The sequence below is a fragment of the Streptopelia decaocto genome (genome assembly GCF_964273445.1).
Source record: "Streptopelia decaocto genome assembly, chromosome: 1".
NCBI classification, from domain to species: Eukaryota; Metazoa; Chordata; class Aves; order Columbiformes; family Columbidae; genus Streptopelia; species Streptopelia decaocto.
In genome coordinates, this window is record NC_138663.1 from 27423207 (window position 1) to 27441093 (window position 17887).

Sequence of the window (17887 nt, forward strand, 5' to 3'; positions counted from 1 at the left end):
ATTAACCACTGGGATTTGCTTTTAAAGAGGAATGGTGGGTCACTGACATTTCACCATGCTCTGTTCTCAAGGTCCATTGTAAGCTAAGAGGCATACGCTGGTGTAAAAGCTATACGGATTCATCACTGTATTCAAGATGATTCACATTAGGGTTTCAATGGCACTATACATCTATGCTTATGTGGCATGAACTATATTTTGCTCTATTTTTTGTGTGTGTTTGTAGCTATCAGTTTTCTGTTAGGAAATCAGACCATGGTGAAAGATTTATAGCATTAACAGAAAAATAGTGACCTTCGTGTTATGCCATTTAACACAGAATTGCAGCAACAGAAGTAGAAAATTCTTAACTGCAGTGTATTTGGCTTTGACAGTTCATCAGAGAAATGACCTCGAAAAAGCCACTGGCAAGGATGGATGTACACTCCACAGAAGTAAATAACTGCACCTGTTGAAAATACGGTCCACATGGACACATATTACTGATACGGTCATCATCAGTTAGCAGTGAACTTTAAGTTTATGTTGCTCATAAACTTTAGAACAAATGCTTTGCATGGATGTTTTCCAAGTTTCCAAGTTAGTTGGAATTTTTAAAAGTAACTTTTTTATTGATGTGATAATTCACTTAGGCCATCATTAAAATATCTTCGGCTGTCCAAGCATTTCAGTGTGTGCATAGGGTCAAATGGGTGGATTGAAGGACATAGTCTCTTCAATCTTTCAACTCATCCGAAAAACAAAAAAAAAACCTCCACAAGACAGTTCTTTGTTTTTATTCTTAGGAAAGTTTTTCAATTAGTCAGTGTCCTGCACGTAAATAGAAAGATTTTGACCCATTATTCAGTATTACTGGAAAGCTCAAGGATGACTAAAAATATGAGATATATTTGTTAATTTGAAATGCTGAATTGGTCTTGGAGTTTTTTCTGTAGAACCACAGCCCCCTTTGAAAGAAATTTCTGAATCACAGAGCACTACCACAGCTTGAAGAATATTTGAAGCTGTAGGTATTTATAAGCTTCATGAGATGAATCCCAGAATACCCTGCTTATATAGCTGAAATGGACCATCTCATCTGAGGAACCTTAGGAGTGCTCACTTGAGCTTAAATACCAAGAAGATTGCCTATAGAAAAAAATGGCATGGGTACTACCAAGTGCTAAGAGTGAGGAAATTCCATCTGTAGAGATGGACAGGGATAGAGACATAGCCCATTGCCTCCAGCACTGTTGTCTGAGAAATGCCCACAAACTTAACACCCAGATACTTGGCACAGATGCGCACAGGAGTTCTGCAATAACCTCCCATTTGTCACATCCCGCCCAGAGATATGAGTCGGGGGAGAAGTGATTCAGGTTTGTGGGTCCCCTTGGTTGGAAAACGGTACACACAACACTTCAGGTCTGTAAACAAAAGGCTTTTATTCTGAAGCTTGGCCAGATTGGCAAATGATTTGGTGGCAGAAGGATTTACGTTATTGTAGGTTCAGTTGGTAAACATAAAAAGTTTGTGGCACATGTGGAGCTGTAAATCTTATGTTACTGTATTACTTGTAAAAAGGAAAGCAAAAGAATAGAACTACAGGAAAGAATGAAAAGAGAAAGTTTTCGGCATCCTTATGGCTCTGCTTTGTATATGATTATGTGCAGTGTCCTCCAGTGTCATGTTCAGTTCATGTGGTGAGACTGCTGGGTGGAGGGGTCCTCGGGATGGTGGGTGGGTGCCACCAGTGCTTGCACAAATCTTTTGCGCATGCATTACTGTGGGGTGATTGCGGAAGATAGAAAAGTCCTGAAGGGCCTTGGGCCATCTTGAAGGGTCTTGGTTTTTCCCTTAGTGTCATCTGGGCCTATCAGACGACATGCTCTCCAACACATCCCTCACCTTCTGTGTCAGCCAGCCAGCCTTTGCCCGTGGCTCGTTAGCTTGTCCTTGATATGTAAATTGCAATCCACCTTATCAGGAATGTCCCATCTCCTGCTACTAGGGATGTCCTATCTCCTGTGGCTGGATGAACTGTTTTTGCCACAATGTTTGAGCCATTATCCTTTTCAGTCTCTGACACCATTACATACAGAGGAACAGTATAGTTCTGGGAAGGGCCTGGTAAAGGCTTGCAGACATCTTCTGAAAGTGCAAAGCTTATGGTCCACTCTCACTTACTATGAATGGACTATCCAGAGGTGGCCTAAAATTGCCAGGGGTTGTAGACACCCCAGCTGCCCTTGGAAATGCCACCCAAACTGTCTCCTCCTGCATCTCTAGTAGCCCAGGTCAGCTGTTGAACAGGAATACAGGCTCCTTTGGCTGCCCAGCTCACTGCTTTCTTCTTCATCATACCAGCCTTAGGTATTTTGTGCACAATTTAGAACAGTTTTTTGAGCTCCGAAGTCTTGCCTTAACTGAACTTTCAAACTTGAGGATTATCTTGAAAACTTGCTCTAAACATGTGCAAAGTATGTGCAAGTTGTGAGCTCTTCATTTTGAGAAGGGGGAAGGTTTTCATATGGGTAGGAAACATTTCTTCTTAGAAGCCAGTGAAAAAAAATATGGATTGGACAAAATTCCTCTAAAAAGTGTCAGAAAATGAGTCATGGAACTGAACTGAATGTGCATGACTGCTCACTGTGTATCTTTGTTTGGTACCAAACATTCCCTCTTCCTTCATTCCCCCCCCTCCTTTTTTTTTTTTTTTTTAAACTTGTGTAATTATACCAATTATGGTATCAGCAATACTCCTGATATATTCCAATGTCAGCAAGATCAGAATCAGCCCTGGGAAACTGTATTCTTTATGTATAGTTTCAACAGCAGCGAGGCTCTCAGATAAGAGTCTGTCAGCAAGCAGCCTGCCTTATGCACAGCACTTCAAAACCCGAGGCTTAGGAGAGGAAGATCACTGCTTGTTTTAATGTCTCCTGTTCAGCTGCTTTCTGTGCATTTTTGGATATTTTGCTGGATGGAAGCCTGAGCTGCCAGAACCTTTGGCGCTGAGCTTTTATCAGTCATGCTGCTGTCCTCACCCTGCTGCGTGATAACAAACATTGAGATGGGTTTAACATGCAGGCCAATGTTTTGCTCATTCTATGATTTACAGACATGTAGTCTGGAGGATTCATGGTGGCCATCCTCTCTCCAGTCTCTGTAGATTTTCTGTATTTTAAATGATAAGTCATAGGATCAGAACTTTTCCACTGAGATGTGTGCCCCTTGCTACCAGTATATAGGACTGCACTTTCCTGTATGCATTTGTTATTTGGCCTGTTCCTCATGTTGAAGGAGTAGGTGTACCAGGAGAGGTGGGGAGATCCCTTCACCTTCCTTCTTTCTCACAACCTCTAGTTAGAATTGATTTCCTTTTACATGGAAGCACTGCTGCCATAAAACATTTCACAGTAGACTGAGGGGTAGAAGAAGTAATCCAACACTTGAGAGACCTGAAATCAATTTTTGCCTGTCTGAGGTGCGCTAGTGTATTTGAACTCACTCTGGGAAAGTGTATTTTGGGTAGTGCCCTGTTCTGCTGATGTGCAGTTAACTGTATTTTAAAGGGTCTGAGGCATTCTCTTCCTTTATTTTGGGATTCTGACTGGGCTTAGGTGCGAGTAAGATGGCAAGTTGCTCAAGCAAGGGCAGTTCTGGGCATGACAAAAGTAAAACTGTAAGCACTGAGGGGAGATTACGTGAAAGGGAGGTGCCTTCTGAGTTTAGACATGTTCCTCGTTGGGTGGCAGTTGGGGAGGGATAACAGTTTTGGATGTAAAGAATGTAAATGCCTGACTCTCATCTCAGTCCTGCAGTAGGTGTGTACATCTTTTATTGGAGCTAGTCCCTATAGGTCTCGATCAAGGTAGCTGGTAACTGCCTTGGCTAGAGAGGCAAATAGAATGAAAGTTTTAATTCTGCAAGACCTTCTGCAAATCAAGTCACTCTTTTCTCAGCCCTTTTTGATATTAAATTCCTTAACAAATACTGAGCTGAGCCATGAACACTGGTCCATGTCCACAGTATTCTGTATCATTCTGACAGTTCTGGCATATTATTATCTGTTTAGGTGTCTTACAGAAATATCAGACTATGAGAACTAGTCTCATTAATGGAACTTAAATACCCACTCCTTAAGCCTTACATAGAATGGGGCTTTATGTCACCAAGCTTTGCTGTCTAAGCATTTCGTGGTCAACTTTAGCTTATAGTTGTAGCATTGTGATAGCTCTGATAGTGTAAAGTAAAAGCAAGGTGAAGTAGGTACATGGGGTGAAAAAGCAGCTCCTATTAAACTGAGGCTGTTGGAAAAATAGACAAACTTTCCTCAGAATTTGAAATAAAAGTGTGAATCTCCACATTTTGTTCCATTTAAGTGTCTAAAGTGGGATCTGATTCATTGCCTTGTGAAAGGTCCTTCTTTCTCCCACTTGGAGCTGGAGGGGGAAACCAGATGACAAACAGAACTGAACACCTAACACAGGTGACACCCACCTCTGACCTCAAGTTGTGAGAGAAGCGTGTAGAGAAGAGCCTGTCCCACTACTTACATGAAGCTCTAGTTGCTTCCATAGGCCTACCCAATTTCTGCAGCAAATAGTTTTTTATGTAGCAGAAGAAAGAAGCCAAGCCAAGCCAAACATTTTACATTAATCAGTGCAGAGACTGTTCTCTGGAGGATGGTTCTTAGCTCCTCTGAATTGTCTCTATGGAAGATGTTTTCTTTCTGTTGCAATAAGCTTAGGAAAATCAGTGTTGCCAGGCCAAAATTGCCTTTATTAATTTTCCTATCAGTTGTAAATCCCTACATGAAGAAAGCACCTAATTTTTTAATGCATAACCACTGGTTCACTGTACTCATTGGAGGTCTTCAGCTCTGATTTTCATGAGGACAGTGTACTAACAGAAAACACTGGTAGAGCGTCTGGTGTTTGACCTTGTTTCATTTGCATTTTTATTTAGAAAAACCCAAACCACATATACTTTTTCCGTGTATTTTTTAAAGAGAGTTAATACAGCTTAACAGCAATAGTTTTATCTCTGCAGGTGGGGAATGACCACGCCCTGTAAAAATAATGCACTTACCATTCTTTGGCTTCCACTAAATATGAGTGTGTGGTCTGAGAGGTCCCAGAGCTGCAGAGATGTTCTCAACTCTTGAGTCAGTGTATGCCTAAGTGAGCTTTTTGGATAGGTAGGAAAAGGATCCTCATTTACTAATATGTCGAAGTTTCTGTTAAGAATGTATTCCAGTTTACATGGTGAATAAGTAGGGTAGGGAAAGATAATATAGAAGTTAAGAGTCAGATTAGAAGGATTTTATGAAATAGGTCTCATAAGGAGGCAGGTTAGATTTCTTTGTGAATTAAACCAAAAAAGTCCATAATCGCAAATATGAGGTTAGTTCTTTAGGTTAGTTGTGATCTTAATGAAAAACAAGATGCTGAAATATCTTGCATGACAGAACTGAATCTTTGGCTCATGATTCTAAATCTAAGGTCTGCAGTAACATGAGGCAGGCTGAAATCAGAACATATCACACTTTTTATTTATCCTCTTAACTTTACCACGATGATGGAAAGTCTACTCTTGTTAAGAGCAGTAACATTTTCCCCATTCCACAGAGGGGAAGAAGATACACTGAAGCAGATGACCTGAATTAGGTATAAATTTTCCTACATTTGTTCCAGACAATGAGGATAAGTTTCTGGACTCCCTTCTTGTCTAAATTCTCATTTGTAAGTTGCTGTTAAGGGATCAGCTGGGGTGGTTTGTCCGCATTTCAAATGAATTGGAGATGAACTTGAGGAACCTACCCCTACATCAAAGCTCACAGGTCAGTGACAGTTCCCTTTCTGTCACTGCTGCCCAGCAATGCTGTGAGCTACTCACCATATCAGCTGTGGCAGAGCTTTGGGATATCTGTCAGAACTGTCAAATCCATAAAATCCAGAGTACACTTGCTAGCCAGAGCTGCCTGGGGCAGATTCACACCAAAGTATTGAAGAGTCTGCATTTAGTCATGCTTCCTTCCACACCTTTCATGGATGGAGTAAGCATATTTGCCAAGCATCTAATATTTTATCCTAAGCCTAGCAGTCCATTTGGTATTTTCTTATAGTATCAGCACATCAGTTCCAAATAAACATACTGCTACAAAATATGTAAGAAACTAATAGCTTTAATTACAAGCTCGAGTCTTGTAACAGCTAGAGAAATGGTGAAAAGAACTAATTAATGACAAGCCTAAATCAAAATAAGAACAAACCGAATAGTTCTACTCGATTGTCTGTGGTAGCTAGAGCTGGATGACTTCAGTAAGCTATTTAAGAATGCATTTATCCAGGAGTGCATGACCTAAAATCATACATTTTTTCTCTAGAGAATTGCCTCAATCTCAAAGCTTGGATCCAGACCCGAGTTTTCTCAAAGCTTAGGCTTTTATAGGGCTCCTTTTAGACACAAGGACTAGTACTGATTGATTTTCTTTTTTAAATGAATTCATCAAAGGGATATTTTTCTGTGGAAAATATCTTTGTAAAAATCCTTGGATGTTGTAAGAGAAAATAACTGTCAAAAGAGTTCAAACCTAGCCTGACCATTTTTTTATTTTCAAAAGAGATATTTCCATTTTTAACATAAGAAAGGTATCTTGAAGAGCACATCTGAACAGCAAGCTAACTTCTTGCAGAAGTGAAAAAACTCCAGAGATGTTTCCATGGGCACTAATCATTAAGATCCAGTTTTCAAAAGCTATGTGAATCCCTCTCTAAATGGCACAAATAGTACAAATATTTTTAACATACAAAGATGTTCTTAAGATACAAAGTATATACAGCGTCAGCTAGCTTCTGTAGGCCAATAAGCAAGAAAAGGAAAATTTTGCAGCTCATCTGTAAAGAAAGCATGCACCTGTAAAAACAATTAAGCATTTTTCTGAATGTAGCCAAAATTCTGCAGAGAGACCTGCTTCAGAGAAAGCAGTCATTCTGTATGGGCTTAATTACACACAGAGACACATCATTTTCTGCTATAAATACATTAAATGCAGTTGATAACAGTGGAACTGTCTTGATGCTCATCCATTTCTTTTCCCTCTCCCATATTTTGGAAGAACTGCATAGTATTCTATGCTGTTCGGCATTTTAAGAGCTTTTTAAAAAGTTGAGAAATCTGACAAAGTGAAGTTGAAAAAGCTGATGTTTTATTATTTCATTATGTACTTCTTGTTTGATAAGAAATCTGTGACATGGTTTTAGAAAATAACATTCTAAATCATACAAACATTTTACAATTGCAACTTATCAGTAATTAAAGAGAACAGCAGCACAAGCCCATCAGAAGGCTAATGTAATTTTAATGTACCTCTGCATACGTTTTGTTATTCTGGTTTACAAAGCCATATTAGGTGCAGAAGGAAGAAGGGCTTTTTTACGGGTTAGGCTTTGAAGTAGTAAATAAGCAACATGGACAGTTGACAGGTGAGGAGAATTAGACAAGGACACCAATTAGACTCACTCGCCTTCTATAAGAGCTTGCTACATAGTTAAAGTGCCAGCATAGTGTCTATCATTTTATATATCACAATCTTCACACGGGGAATACACAGAAATAGGCAGGGTTTCAATTACTACACCCCATTTTTAATAAAAACATTTATCATACAGAGATATTTCAAAATCTTTTGCATAGTCTTTAATGAAAAAACTTATAATCTTTGCTTTTACATACAACCATGTTTAATGAATATACTAGAATTGCACAGCAACACTTAAAATCTACATAATTTAGAAACTGAAATTTTAGTTATCTGAAGTAATTTTTGCAGTGTCTCACTCTTGCTGCCTATTAAGTTGGTTAGAATTAAAATACTATAGAAATAATGCTTCAAAGAAAATCCATCAAGTGCCATTTACAAAGGTACAAAATATACAGCAAAATTAACCTCTCATTAAATAAAATACACAGATTAGCTGATGTTCCAAATTATTAGCTAACACCTTATTTTAAGGGATAAACTTCCAGAGAGCTTTTTCTCCCCAATATAGGAGAATTACCCAACAGTTTCTTTCTCTATATGCCTATGCAATGAGTCACATTCATTTTAACTGCTGATAATAAAGGGCCAAAATCATCCTTGGTGGACTTATCGTAAAGTCAATGGGAAACTCTACAGATGTTTCACCTAAGGTGAAAGTTATAGTAAAGTTATAGTAATAACACAAATCTTTATTACTCTAATGGCTGTTAAACCTCCACAAGAATTCTCCTGTAATCTAGCAACCAACGTACCATTAAAATAAAGTGTTGCCAACACACTCTGCATTCACTCTGTTGTTAAAATAGTGAGCTATGAAAACTGCCTACTTATTCTTAAACTGATCTCCCTGAAGAAAATGAGTTTTAGAAAAAATAGCATGTTCCCACTCAAACCAGCCATTGTAATTTAGCAGTTTGGAATGAATGGTAAGTGCTTTTATGTTAGGATAGCAAAGAGGTATAACACCAGCTATAATTACAGCAGTGTCGCATCCCTGATGTTTACTCTTGGTCCAGGCGTATATTAACCATGGCGAAGCATCGGCCTATGCTCTGAAAGAACGGCACGATGAAAACATCTGTCAGGCTCTTCCACACAGTTTGCACTGAAGGCAAGACCATGAGACAGGTTTTCACAAAAGGCACCACAATCCTGTAAAAAAGAAAATGGCAGATTTGAAAATTTCTGCTTGTATAGCACAAGGAAATCAGGGTAACCAAATGCAAATGTGAGACATTATGGAAGAGGAAGTGGGTTTGTAACTCTAAATAAGTTGATTTTACACTCTTGCACTCATTTGCCGTCATTTACATTCACTTACAGCCTCACACCTGCACATGCAGAAGCATCATGATGCAGGTGGTCCTCTGGCCAGGATCATTTGTGTGCAACACAGGGGACAGGAGACACTGGCTTTCTTTTCACCATGTCTCTACTTTTTCTTAATTGGCAGTGCTGAGCTAACTTTTGGAGATGCCTTTTATGGGTCTGAACTTTTGCTGTTCTCTCCCTGCTGCTGTAAGGGCTGGAGAATGGGAGATGCTGCAACCCTGATGCCACCCCATCATGGCTGAGGGGCAGACTCATCTGCTAAGGACTCACTTGTGCTGTAGGCTTATCCCAGTGTGGGTCTTCGGAGTTTAACGGGAACACCATGCTTCCCAGTTAGATCGACTGGGAACGGTGCTCTTTCTAATGTGCTCTTACCCTGCTGTATCTCTGGGTGTTTTTTGTGCCCCTCTTTCCCTCACACACATGCAGAGCACACCTGCACATCTCCAGCCCCTTCTCTTTCCTATCAACCTAGCATCGCTGTTACAAGTTGCTACAATAAAACAGAAACACCAAAGCAATGTGTGGTTACATCAGATTACTGTAGTACAGACACAACCTCAGGAAAATGTGACCTTGCTGATACTGTGAAGTTTTTCATTTGTGGGTGGGAAACTAAGGTGGAATGAGGTCAGAACTCCTGGTCTGGGGAAAGACCTTTTTATTCACTTAGGGTCCATATTGGAAAGTATTGTGCTTTCATCTCTTGAGCACTAGGAACCATCTGGGGATGCTTTACATATATCCCAATTCCAAAGCAATGTCATGAGTGGGGCCTTAAGCCAAGCATAGTAACAGTGGGGGCAAGCCCAAAGTGCATGTATGGGCAGCTCGTGAGGGCCAGTGGATACATGATTTTAAGTTATTCTCCTGTTTTCATCATTTACTGGCCAAAACCACATGTCACTTCACTAAGCTGGATGTTCTTAATTGTGTACAGACAGATTAAATGTATAAATAATTTATGTAGCAGTGAAGTGGTAGTAGAGCAAGGTTTTAACACAATCTCATGCCGCATATAACACATGTATGTTCTAAATTAGGTAGAAGCTACAGATTCTCTTGATAAAGATAACAAACTCTGTTCTAGTTTGCTGTTGCTTTCAAAATTTAAGATCCCAGTCTTGCATCCACATAATTCCACTGCAGAACTCTGACTTTGATTGGAATGACAGAAAATATTTAATTTACTGTCTTATCAGAAGTCTGAAAAGTGTCTAAGTATTGTGTATTTCCAGTAAGTACTGCTCAGAATAACAAAGTAGAAAAAAAAAAAAAAAAGTACATTTTTTAAAAGTTGAAGCTTCTCTGAAGAGTCAAAATGAATTATTTTCCGTGTTTGTCTAACCAGATTCTCAGCTTTTATCATACAATGCAAGCCATATACAAGCATGTCTATGCTGCGCTCTGAGCTAACCCAGATGGATTTAAACAAGAATAGTTTTTCTAAAACCTTCTCTTCTTTTGTCTCTGCTGAAACAGCTAGTAATATACACACCATATAGAACTGTGAGCATTCCTGGAATAATGTGTACCTAGTTTTAAACTGAACTCAGTAAACTATGTGTTTTATACCCACCTATAGTATCACTGCATATAGACTGGATAATTTCAAGAGAATAAAATCAGGGCTTCATGTGCTAGAATACAGTTGATAAACATTAGTAACGTGAAGGGAATAAAAATGGTATTTCTCCAAGCAACACAGAGAAAACACCAGAAATGGCTACTCAGCTTGTGTTGACTTCACCCCTTTTCCATTTCAGTTGGTTTATAAAGGCTGTGTCACTGCTCCTTTGCTGCCATCTAAAATTACTTCGGCTGGCATTTTTTTTAAAACCTAACTGAATTTCAGAGAAGTGGAAAAGCTGACATTTCTCTTGGATCAAACAAAATTCAAACTAAACAAACATCACACTATGGAGACGTTTCACAGAAAGATGTAGTGAATCACCAGGATGCCATTAGGGAACTGCTACAACTGCTGTGGAAGTCATTGACCCAGTACCAGAACTCAACCTCTTTTGATAATGTTAAATAGAATAAATATCAAAATGTTTTGGTAATGCTTTATAATATTTGGTAGTGTTTTACAATCTTCTAACAGCTGCTATCCAATTTTATGGAAATGCACATGAAAAACAATGTAGAAGGAAAAACCCTGTAGGAGAATATGTGAAACGTGATAGCAACCAAAGCTAATTAATGTAAATAACTTTCAATTTTAAAATAAAATTCAGTCTACTAAGACAACAATCACTCAAACACCTTTCCTCAGAGAAGAAAATCCTTTACACCCAACAAAGAAGTGAAAGCTGTTTTCTAACTTAAAAAAAAGTGACTGTATCTTTATACATATCAATATGTATGTAAGTACACACCCTGTTCTGCATAGGTTATGTTATTCTACCATGTGGCATTTCCAAATCGTCAGGGGATGTGATGTGCCTTCCATGGACTGATACAGCACACTTTAAAAGTAAATAGCCAGGTACCATTAGAAGCCATGTATTTGTTTTTGTGACCTGTCAAAGAAACATTACTGCATACATCCTTTACTCCCAGTGCTGTGGGTTTACCCCAGTCTGCACTTCTGTTGACAGAGATGGTAACTGCTTGCTTGAGTAATATCTGACAGTGGAAGTAAAGTCAGTGTATCCCAAGGATATCAACATTTACTGCAACACTGGTACTACTAGTGTTACCACATGGTACAGTATTGGGACGAAAATCAAAGCCCTGTTGAATTTGGGATCTAAGCTGAAGCCAAGGTATTTCAACTACCTGTATGACCTCTCACTGAATCTCACTATGCATATGTGTCATAAAATACCCATCCTATCACTAAGTAGAAGGAATGACCTCTTTTGGAAACTGCTGAAGTGAAAAGAAAAAAAAAACAACCCATTTTTTTCCATCCTATTCTACTGTCTCTTCTTTCTGTTCAAGGCATGCCATCTACAAAATTATACCAAATAACATTTCTCACTTTTGCTAACACCACTTATTTTCTGCTAATTCCTGAGGGAACATTGTCAAGAACTGAACACCTCTTGGAAATGGCAGAGCACGATTTAAGTCCCAATGATAAGGGTATTTTCAGTTCAGAGCAGCTCAGTTTTTCAGAGTTGATCAATACGGTTGGAGTAGTCATTCACTATTAATTCAAATTCCTACTTCAAAGTGAAGAATCACACCTTCTCCTATAAAGTTTTTTTCAAAATGGAACCTCAGACACATCTTAATGCTATTTTGCAAATGCTATACCATTCAGTGGTTAAATTATCTAATTCCAAGTATCTACATGTACTACAACATGATTTTGACTTAAAGGTCTTGCATGGCTCTACAATACTAGCAAGCATTGTAAGCGGTTGGCTAAATTTAACCTAGCAGTTGCAGAGTTTCTTGCTGAGTCCCGTTAACCCTTAGGATATTTATGAGTGAGGCAAGAGGTGACCACTAAAGCCTTCCAGGACCCATACATAGTACATGAAGTGCATTAACACCAAACCTTAGATATCCCAGGACGTAGGTAGACTGGAAAAGATAAAACTAAAGAGGAAGCAAGATGACATCCACCTTCTGCCTCTTCAGAAGACAAGGGATATATACTGGACATGAATGAAGAGACATGAAGGCAACACCAGATCATAAGGTGGGTCTTCATGGTACAACTGTACTGTAATTTCTTTTGATTTCAGAGAGCCAGTAGGGAGACATTTTTGGGGTTGAGTATGATAGCAATAAATTATGTACATGGAGTTGTAGAGAGAGGTAAGAGGCGATGCATGTCCATATCTTCTCTGCATGTTAAGTCCCTGGCTACATCTTAACACTGTGAATGGAATCTCAAGCTGAGAGCAGCTCCAAGTACCTACTGCTCCAGCTGATTACAGGAGCATAAAGCTGGCTAGAGTCCTTGTGCTTTAGAGTCCACCTCAGATCCAGGACTCAAGTTAGGGATCCTTAAATGAAACATTGATTCTTAGCATAAATATGCAACATACCTGAACACCATTCAGTCAAGACTACAAAAACGCATATATGAAATTCAAGTGTTAATTTCCAAGAGGTGGCAAACATGTGGCTTGGAACAAGAACCAGTCCCTGATCTATAATAAAGATAATGATTTTGCATGTGCTGCCTGGAAAACCAGCAGTGTTCTGCTCATGTCCAAAAATCAATTACCTTAACCTCAATCTAAGGACATGTTTAAAAGTTTGCTAATATTCACGGAAAGATGTTAAAACTCAGTCTGCCAAATTCTGTCTGTGGTGAGAATGACAGTCATCAGTAAAGGAAAAGAAATGTGCAGAAGTAGCCTTCCTTGAACTGGCTTTCTTGTAGGTCACCAAACTGGTAGCTGGCACAGTTTCAGCCCATCAGTATTTTTTACCAGGTAGTGTAAAAGTGGATTCTGGCTCAAGCAGTCAGCTGGAGAACAGGAACAGAATATGCTCCATCTTTAGAGATAAAAACAAAAATTGGAGTGTATTACTATGTATTTCTTACTCAGCTTTCTTTTTGTCTTCCATGAAGTCTCACATATTTGCTTCATTCTTTAGCAATCTTTTTTCTGGCAAAAGACAACACTTAGTAACAAGTATGAGGGGTACAACTCACGAGGTGTCCTTGATGCATGAGGAACGCTGAGCCAGACTTTTGTGGGTTTTCAGCATGCTGACAAAAGTGCAACAGCACGTGTGACAATCAACAGAGCTTTGTGCCTGAGCACAAACTTCCAAACAACTTCCAAAGTTGTTGAAACATGCTCGAATTTAGCCTTGGGAAAGGCTCCTCTGAGGCAGATCAGCATCATCATCTCACTGGTTTGGATGAGGAAAGCGAGGCACAGAAGCTGTGATAAGCCCTCCTGCAGGCAGCCACATGTGAGGGTGAACCCAGGGTTTTCCCATGACATTTCAAGAGCTCTAGACAGAGTTCTAACAGAACTCCCTGTCACCCACAAAACCAGGAGCTACTAACTTTCTCAGACCCAATGGGAGCCAGTACCATGTGTTTAGGGTCCCTATACTGGCACTGCTCCTGTGCTACCCTCTCAAATGCAGAAACTTTGAACTTCTTACTCCCAAGAAATCTGGAACATGGAGAGCTGCAGAGAAACTGACTTAGTCTCAGCGTGTTCCACCTTTGTGTTGGAACAAATCCAGCTTGTGGCTGTAGGAAGAGGAGGCTGTGCTGGCCTTGGATGGTAGCGCTGGATGGGGTCCATGGGAGTGCAGATAGTGCTACTGAGTTACGTGATTCTTTCACACCCATCCCAGGCGCAAGGAAGATCAAAATGAAAGATCACTTCTGTAGTGGGAAAGAAAAGTAGTTGTTGGGGAAGCAAGTGTGTTCACGGAAAGTCAAGGGAAACTTTTCAAACCAAGTGCCACATTCAGACAGTACTATTTCAGATGTACTGAGAACCCACAGTTCCTGAGAGCCACTGGGGACTACTTGTGTAAATATAAACTGACCTCTGAGGCCTGGTTCAGTGAAACTCATGTCTATGTATCCAGGCTGTGAAATCCACACACAAGATCATTCTGAAGCACAAAAACTTACTAGAGTTTTAATAAACTGGGCAACAATGAATTCTTTCAGAGATATTCCACCACTGGAAATCTCTATGCCCACCAAATCCTTTTACAGTAACATGGTACAGTACAGCACAGTGACAGCTGACAGACACACACTTTTGGGCACACTATACAATGTTCATAATTTGGGGAGCAGCAGGTGAGAAGCTCTAAACTAGACTGCAACTCCTTCAGATATTATGCAAACTTTATGCTTCAAATTTCAAGTTAGCAGTTTTTTGAAGTAGCTCATGACAATGTCATCAATACAAACTTCCATTCCACTTTTGAAAACTGAAATCTGCATCCAAAAGATTGTGACCACAGGTTAAGACAGCCAATGTATTCCTATTGCTTTGAGTTTGTTTCTCAGTTTCTGGATTGTATTCTGTTTTCCTTAACAACTTCTTCATGGTTCCAGTGTTACCCAAGCCAAATGAAGACTGCCCACTGGTTTGCAGGAATGATGTTGATAATCTGTATTCACCCCTTCCTTTGTGGCCTGCTGGATTCCCTGTTCTTTCCTCAACCTCATTCTTTCCCCTGCCTTTCTTCCTTCTCCACAGTGATCTGCCTTTCTGATCTCAAGGTACTCTTGCCTGATATTTTGTCAGTATATTCTGATTAAAGTACACCAGGTTTGCTGAGACTTGGAGGGCTTCTGTATTTGCCTGTGAAACTGGGCTATGGCCAGAAGCAGCTTTCCTGAGCTCAGTAGGGGTTCTTTGCTTAGGCAGAAATGCTTTGGGGCATGGCACCTAGAGATGGCCATAAACCAGATGCAAGGCATTGACAGTAGATTTTGTGGCAGTAGCAAAGAAAGAGTGAGCTGGGCCCTCAAAAGCTTTCTTCAGTCTGTGAGAAAAGAAATGAAAGAGGTAACCATACCGAGAGGATGTCAGGTTGAGTAATACATCTGCCCAGGACTTTCATTTCAAATAGACATCTAACAACAACTAGCTTAAAAACAAAACAAACTAAAACAAACAAACATACAACAAACCAAGCAATCATTATTTTTACGCCGGAAGCCAGCCAAGGCATTGCAGTAGGTGTCATACAAATAGTAAAACAGGCTCTCTGCCCCAAGAAGCTTACACAGACATGACAGCCTGCTGGTAAAAGCAAGACTGGGAACTGAATCACGAAGAAAACATTTTAATTTCTTTCCCTTTAAAAATAAAACAGATAACATAAGCTGGTCTGACTACTGGTTGTAAAGACAGTGATCAATAGTTTGGCAGTAATGCTACAAGAGGAGAGGTCTGCTGAGCTGCTTGCAGAGCCCACGCACCGACAGCAACAAAACGCACTTACCAGATGTGCAGACAGCTGAGCACGGCGAAGAGGATCCCCACCACCAGGGCCAACGGTATGGCCAGGACCAGCGTCAGGAGCCTGTAGATCAGGTACTTGCTGAGCTCAAAGAGAGCGTGGCTGCAGATCCAGACTTTGTCGAAGGAGTGGGTTAGCTCGGGCTCCGCGATCACATCCTCGAACTCCAGCTGGAACAAGTTGCAGCTCTGCCGTTACGCGGAACTGGGACGCGGGGAGACCGCCGGGTACCCCGCATCCTCCCCGCCGAGAGCCCCGGCCCGGCCGCCGAGCCCGAGTCCCGGCGCCGGCCCCGGCCCCGGCCCCGCCCGCCCCGCGGCCCGGCGCAGCTCCCGTCGGGCCGGGCCCCGCGGCCGCGGTTTGGTGCGCACCTGGAGGTGGGAGTTCATCCCGTGGGGGTCGCGGTCCAGCTCGTCCTCCGCGCACTTCTCCGCCTCCGAGAGCGCGGGGCCGCCGCTGCGCGGGAAGTTATCGTCGTCCATGAAGATGCGGGTGTCCGCCTTCTCCGTCTCCAGCCCCATGGCGCTGCCCGCCGCTCCCCGGCGCCCGGCCCTGCCCCGTCCGCTGCCGCGGCGCCCGCGGCCCCGCCGGGCTGGGGCGGAGCGGGGCTGCCCGGGACACGCCCCGCGGGCCGCGCCGGGGCCGGGAGCAGGAGCCAGGGGGAGCGAGGGTTTCGCCGGCCGCAGCACCTGCCGGCAGCCCACCCGCCCTCCGGCTGGGCCGGGACTTCCAGCCGGGCTCCCCCTCCAACTGCCCGGAGCCCCCGGGCGGTTTGGTTTCCCCGTTTATCCGAAATCCCCGGCCAGCAGGTCCCGCGATGCTCTCACTGCGGTCTCCCGCTTGACGGACGTTTCTAGGAGCAAGCGTTTGTGCCACTGCAACAACAGGCAGCAGGAAAAAGATAAATAAATTTAAAAAAATAAAATAAAATTGAGGTGATTGTGCCTTAGGCCGTATTGGGCCTATCTGCTGCCCTCTTTGCAGCCATAGGGAGCATGTGGAAAATAAGGGGGGAAGAAAGGTGTGTTGCCACTGCCCACCAAGGTTCCCATGGCCAGCCCCTCCCGTCTGTCACACACTGACATGACTTACCTGACTTATGCTCCCTAAACTGCCTAATTGTTGCTGCAATAGAACACTGCACCCATCATTACAGGCTATTATTGTGCCCTCCTTAGGTTTTAGCTTCAGTTCATACAAATTGTTTCCTCTGCTTTATTTGAGAACATGTTTTAAGCCTGAGAGTGATCTATATAAAAGTGAGCAAATTCCTATAATGACTGCTAAAAGTATTTGATAATATTGATATACAGTGTGTGCTCATGAGCTGCCAGGAGTACATTCTTGCTGCATTCAATAACCATGATGACCCATCACTCTCAGAAAAGAAGTTATATTACTAATCAACGATCCAGGCCTGTTAAATTAAAAGGAAGGTACTGGTAACTTATTTTAATTTTCACCACTGCATTAAATTAAGGATAGCTTTAAGCTTTGAAAAGCTCACAGGAAAGTGACATAAAAATAACTACGCAAGGTTTGGGTAGGAAATCACCTAATACAATGCTCTGGATCATATCGCATTGTTCTTGACCGGATAACTTCTGCAGAAAAGCTTCGCATCTATGTGTAACCCGTGTTGATGTTTTTTTCTCCCACGCTGATGAGTTTAGTGATACTGGTGTCACGTAAATAGTTTGGATCCAGCAACATAGCTGTGGCTTATTAACTGTAAAAGCCTGCAAATACAAGTTTCCAATAGGTTCAGATGCAAGAAAAGAAACAGCATGATGACTCAAGACATACTTATGAACTGCGTTTCTACTCCCCCAATTCCTCTTTGTTCCATGAGTGGGAGGAATAAAAAGACCAATTGACAGCCTTGATGTTCAGATCCTCCCTTCAGGGTCCTTCTGCCCAGCAACTATTATTTTTTATCCCCTAGATATGGAGAACCAAGTGCAGCCTAAAGGCATTCAGCAGGCTTCTGGTGGCTGCTTGGGCCAGGCACAGAAGTTTGGGTTTGCTGCTGCTGAAAAGCAAGGTAGGAGCAACCAGCAGAGGATTCCAAACTAGCCCCGTGGGTACTAAAATCAGTTCATA

At 41.5% G+C, this 17887-nt stretch overlaps 1 protein-coding gene across 1 annotated transcript; it reads right to left on the reverse strand.

Annotated features, from left to right (window-relative positions):
- Window positions 1-5455: 5455 nt before the first annotated feature.
- Window positions 5456-17015, reverse strand: CAV2 (caveolin 2). Its single transcript, XM_082043058.1, has 4 exons — window positions 16877-17015; window positions 16156-16659; window positions 15767-15954; window positions 5456-8680 (listed from the first exon to the last, which is right to left on the reverse strand). The coding sequence occupies exons 2-4, from the start codon at window positions 16303-16305 to the stop codon at window positions 8530-8532; spliced, it is 489 nt and encodes a 162-aa protein (XP_081899184.1). The 5' UTR covers window positions 16306-16659; window positions 16877-17015; the 3' UTR covers window positions 5456-8529.
- Window positions 17016-17887: the final 872 nt, after the last annotated feature.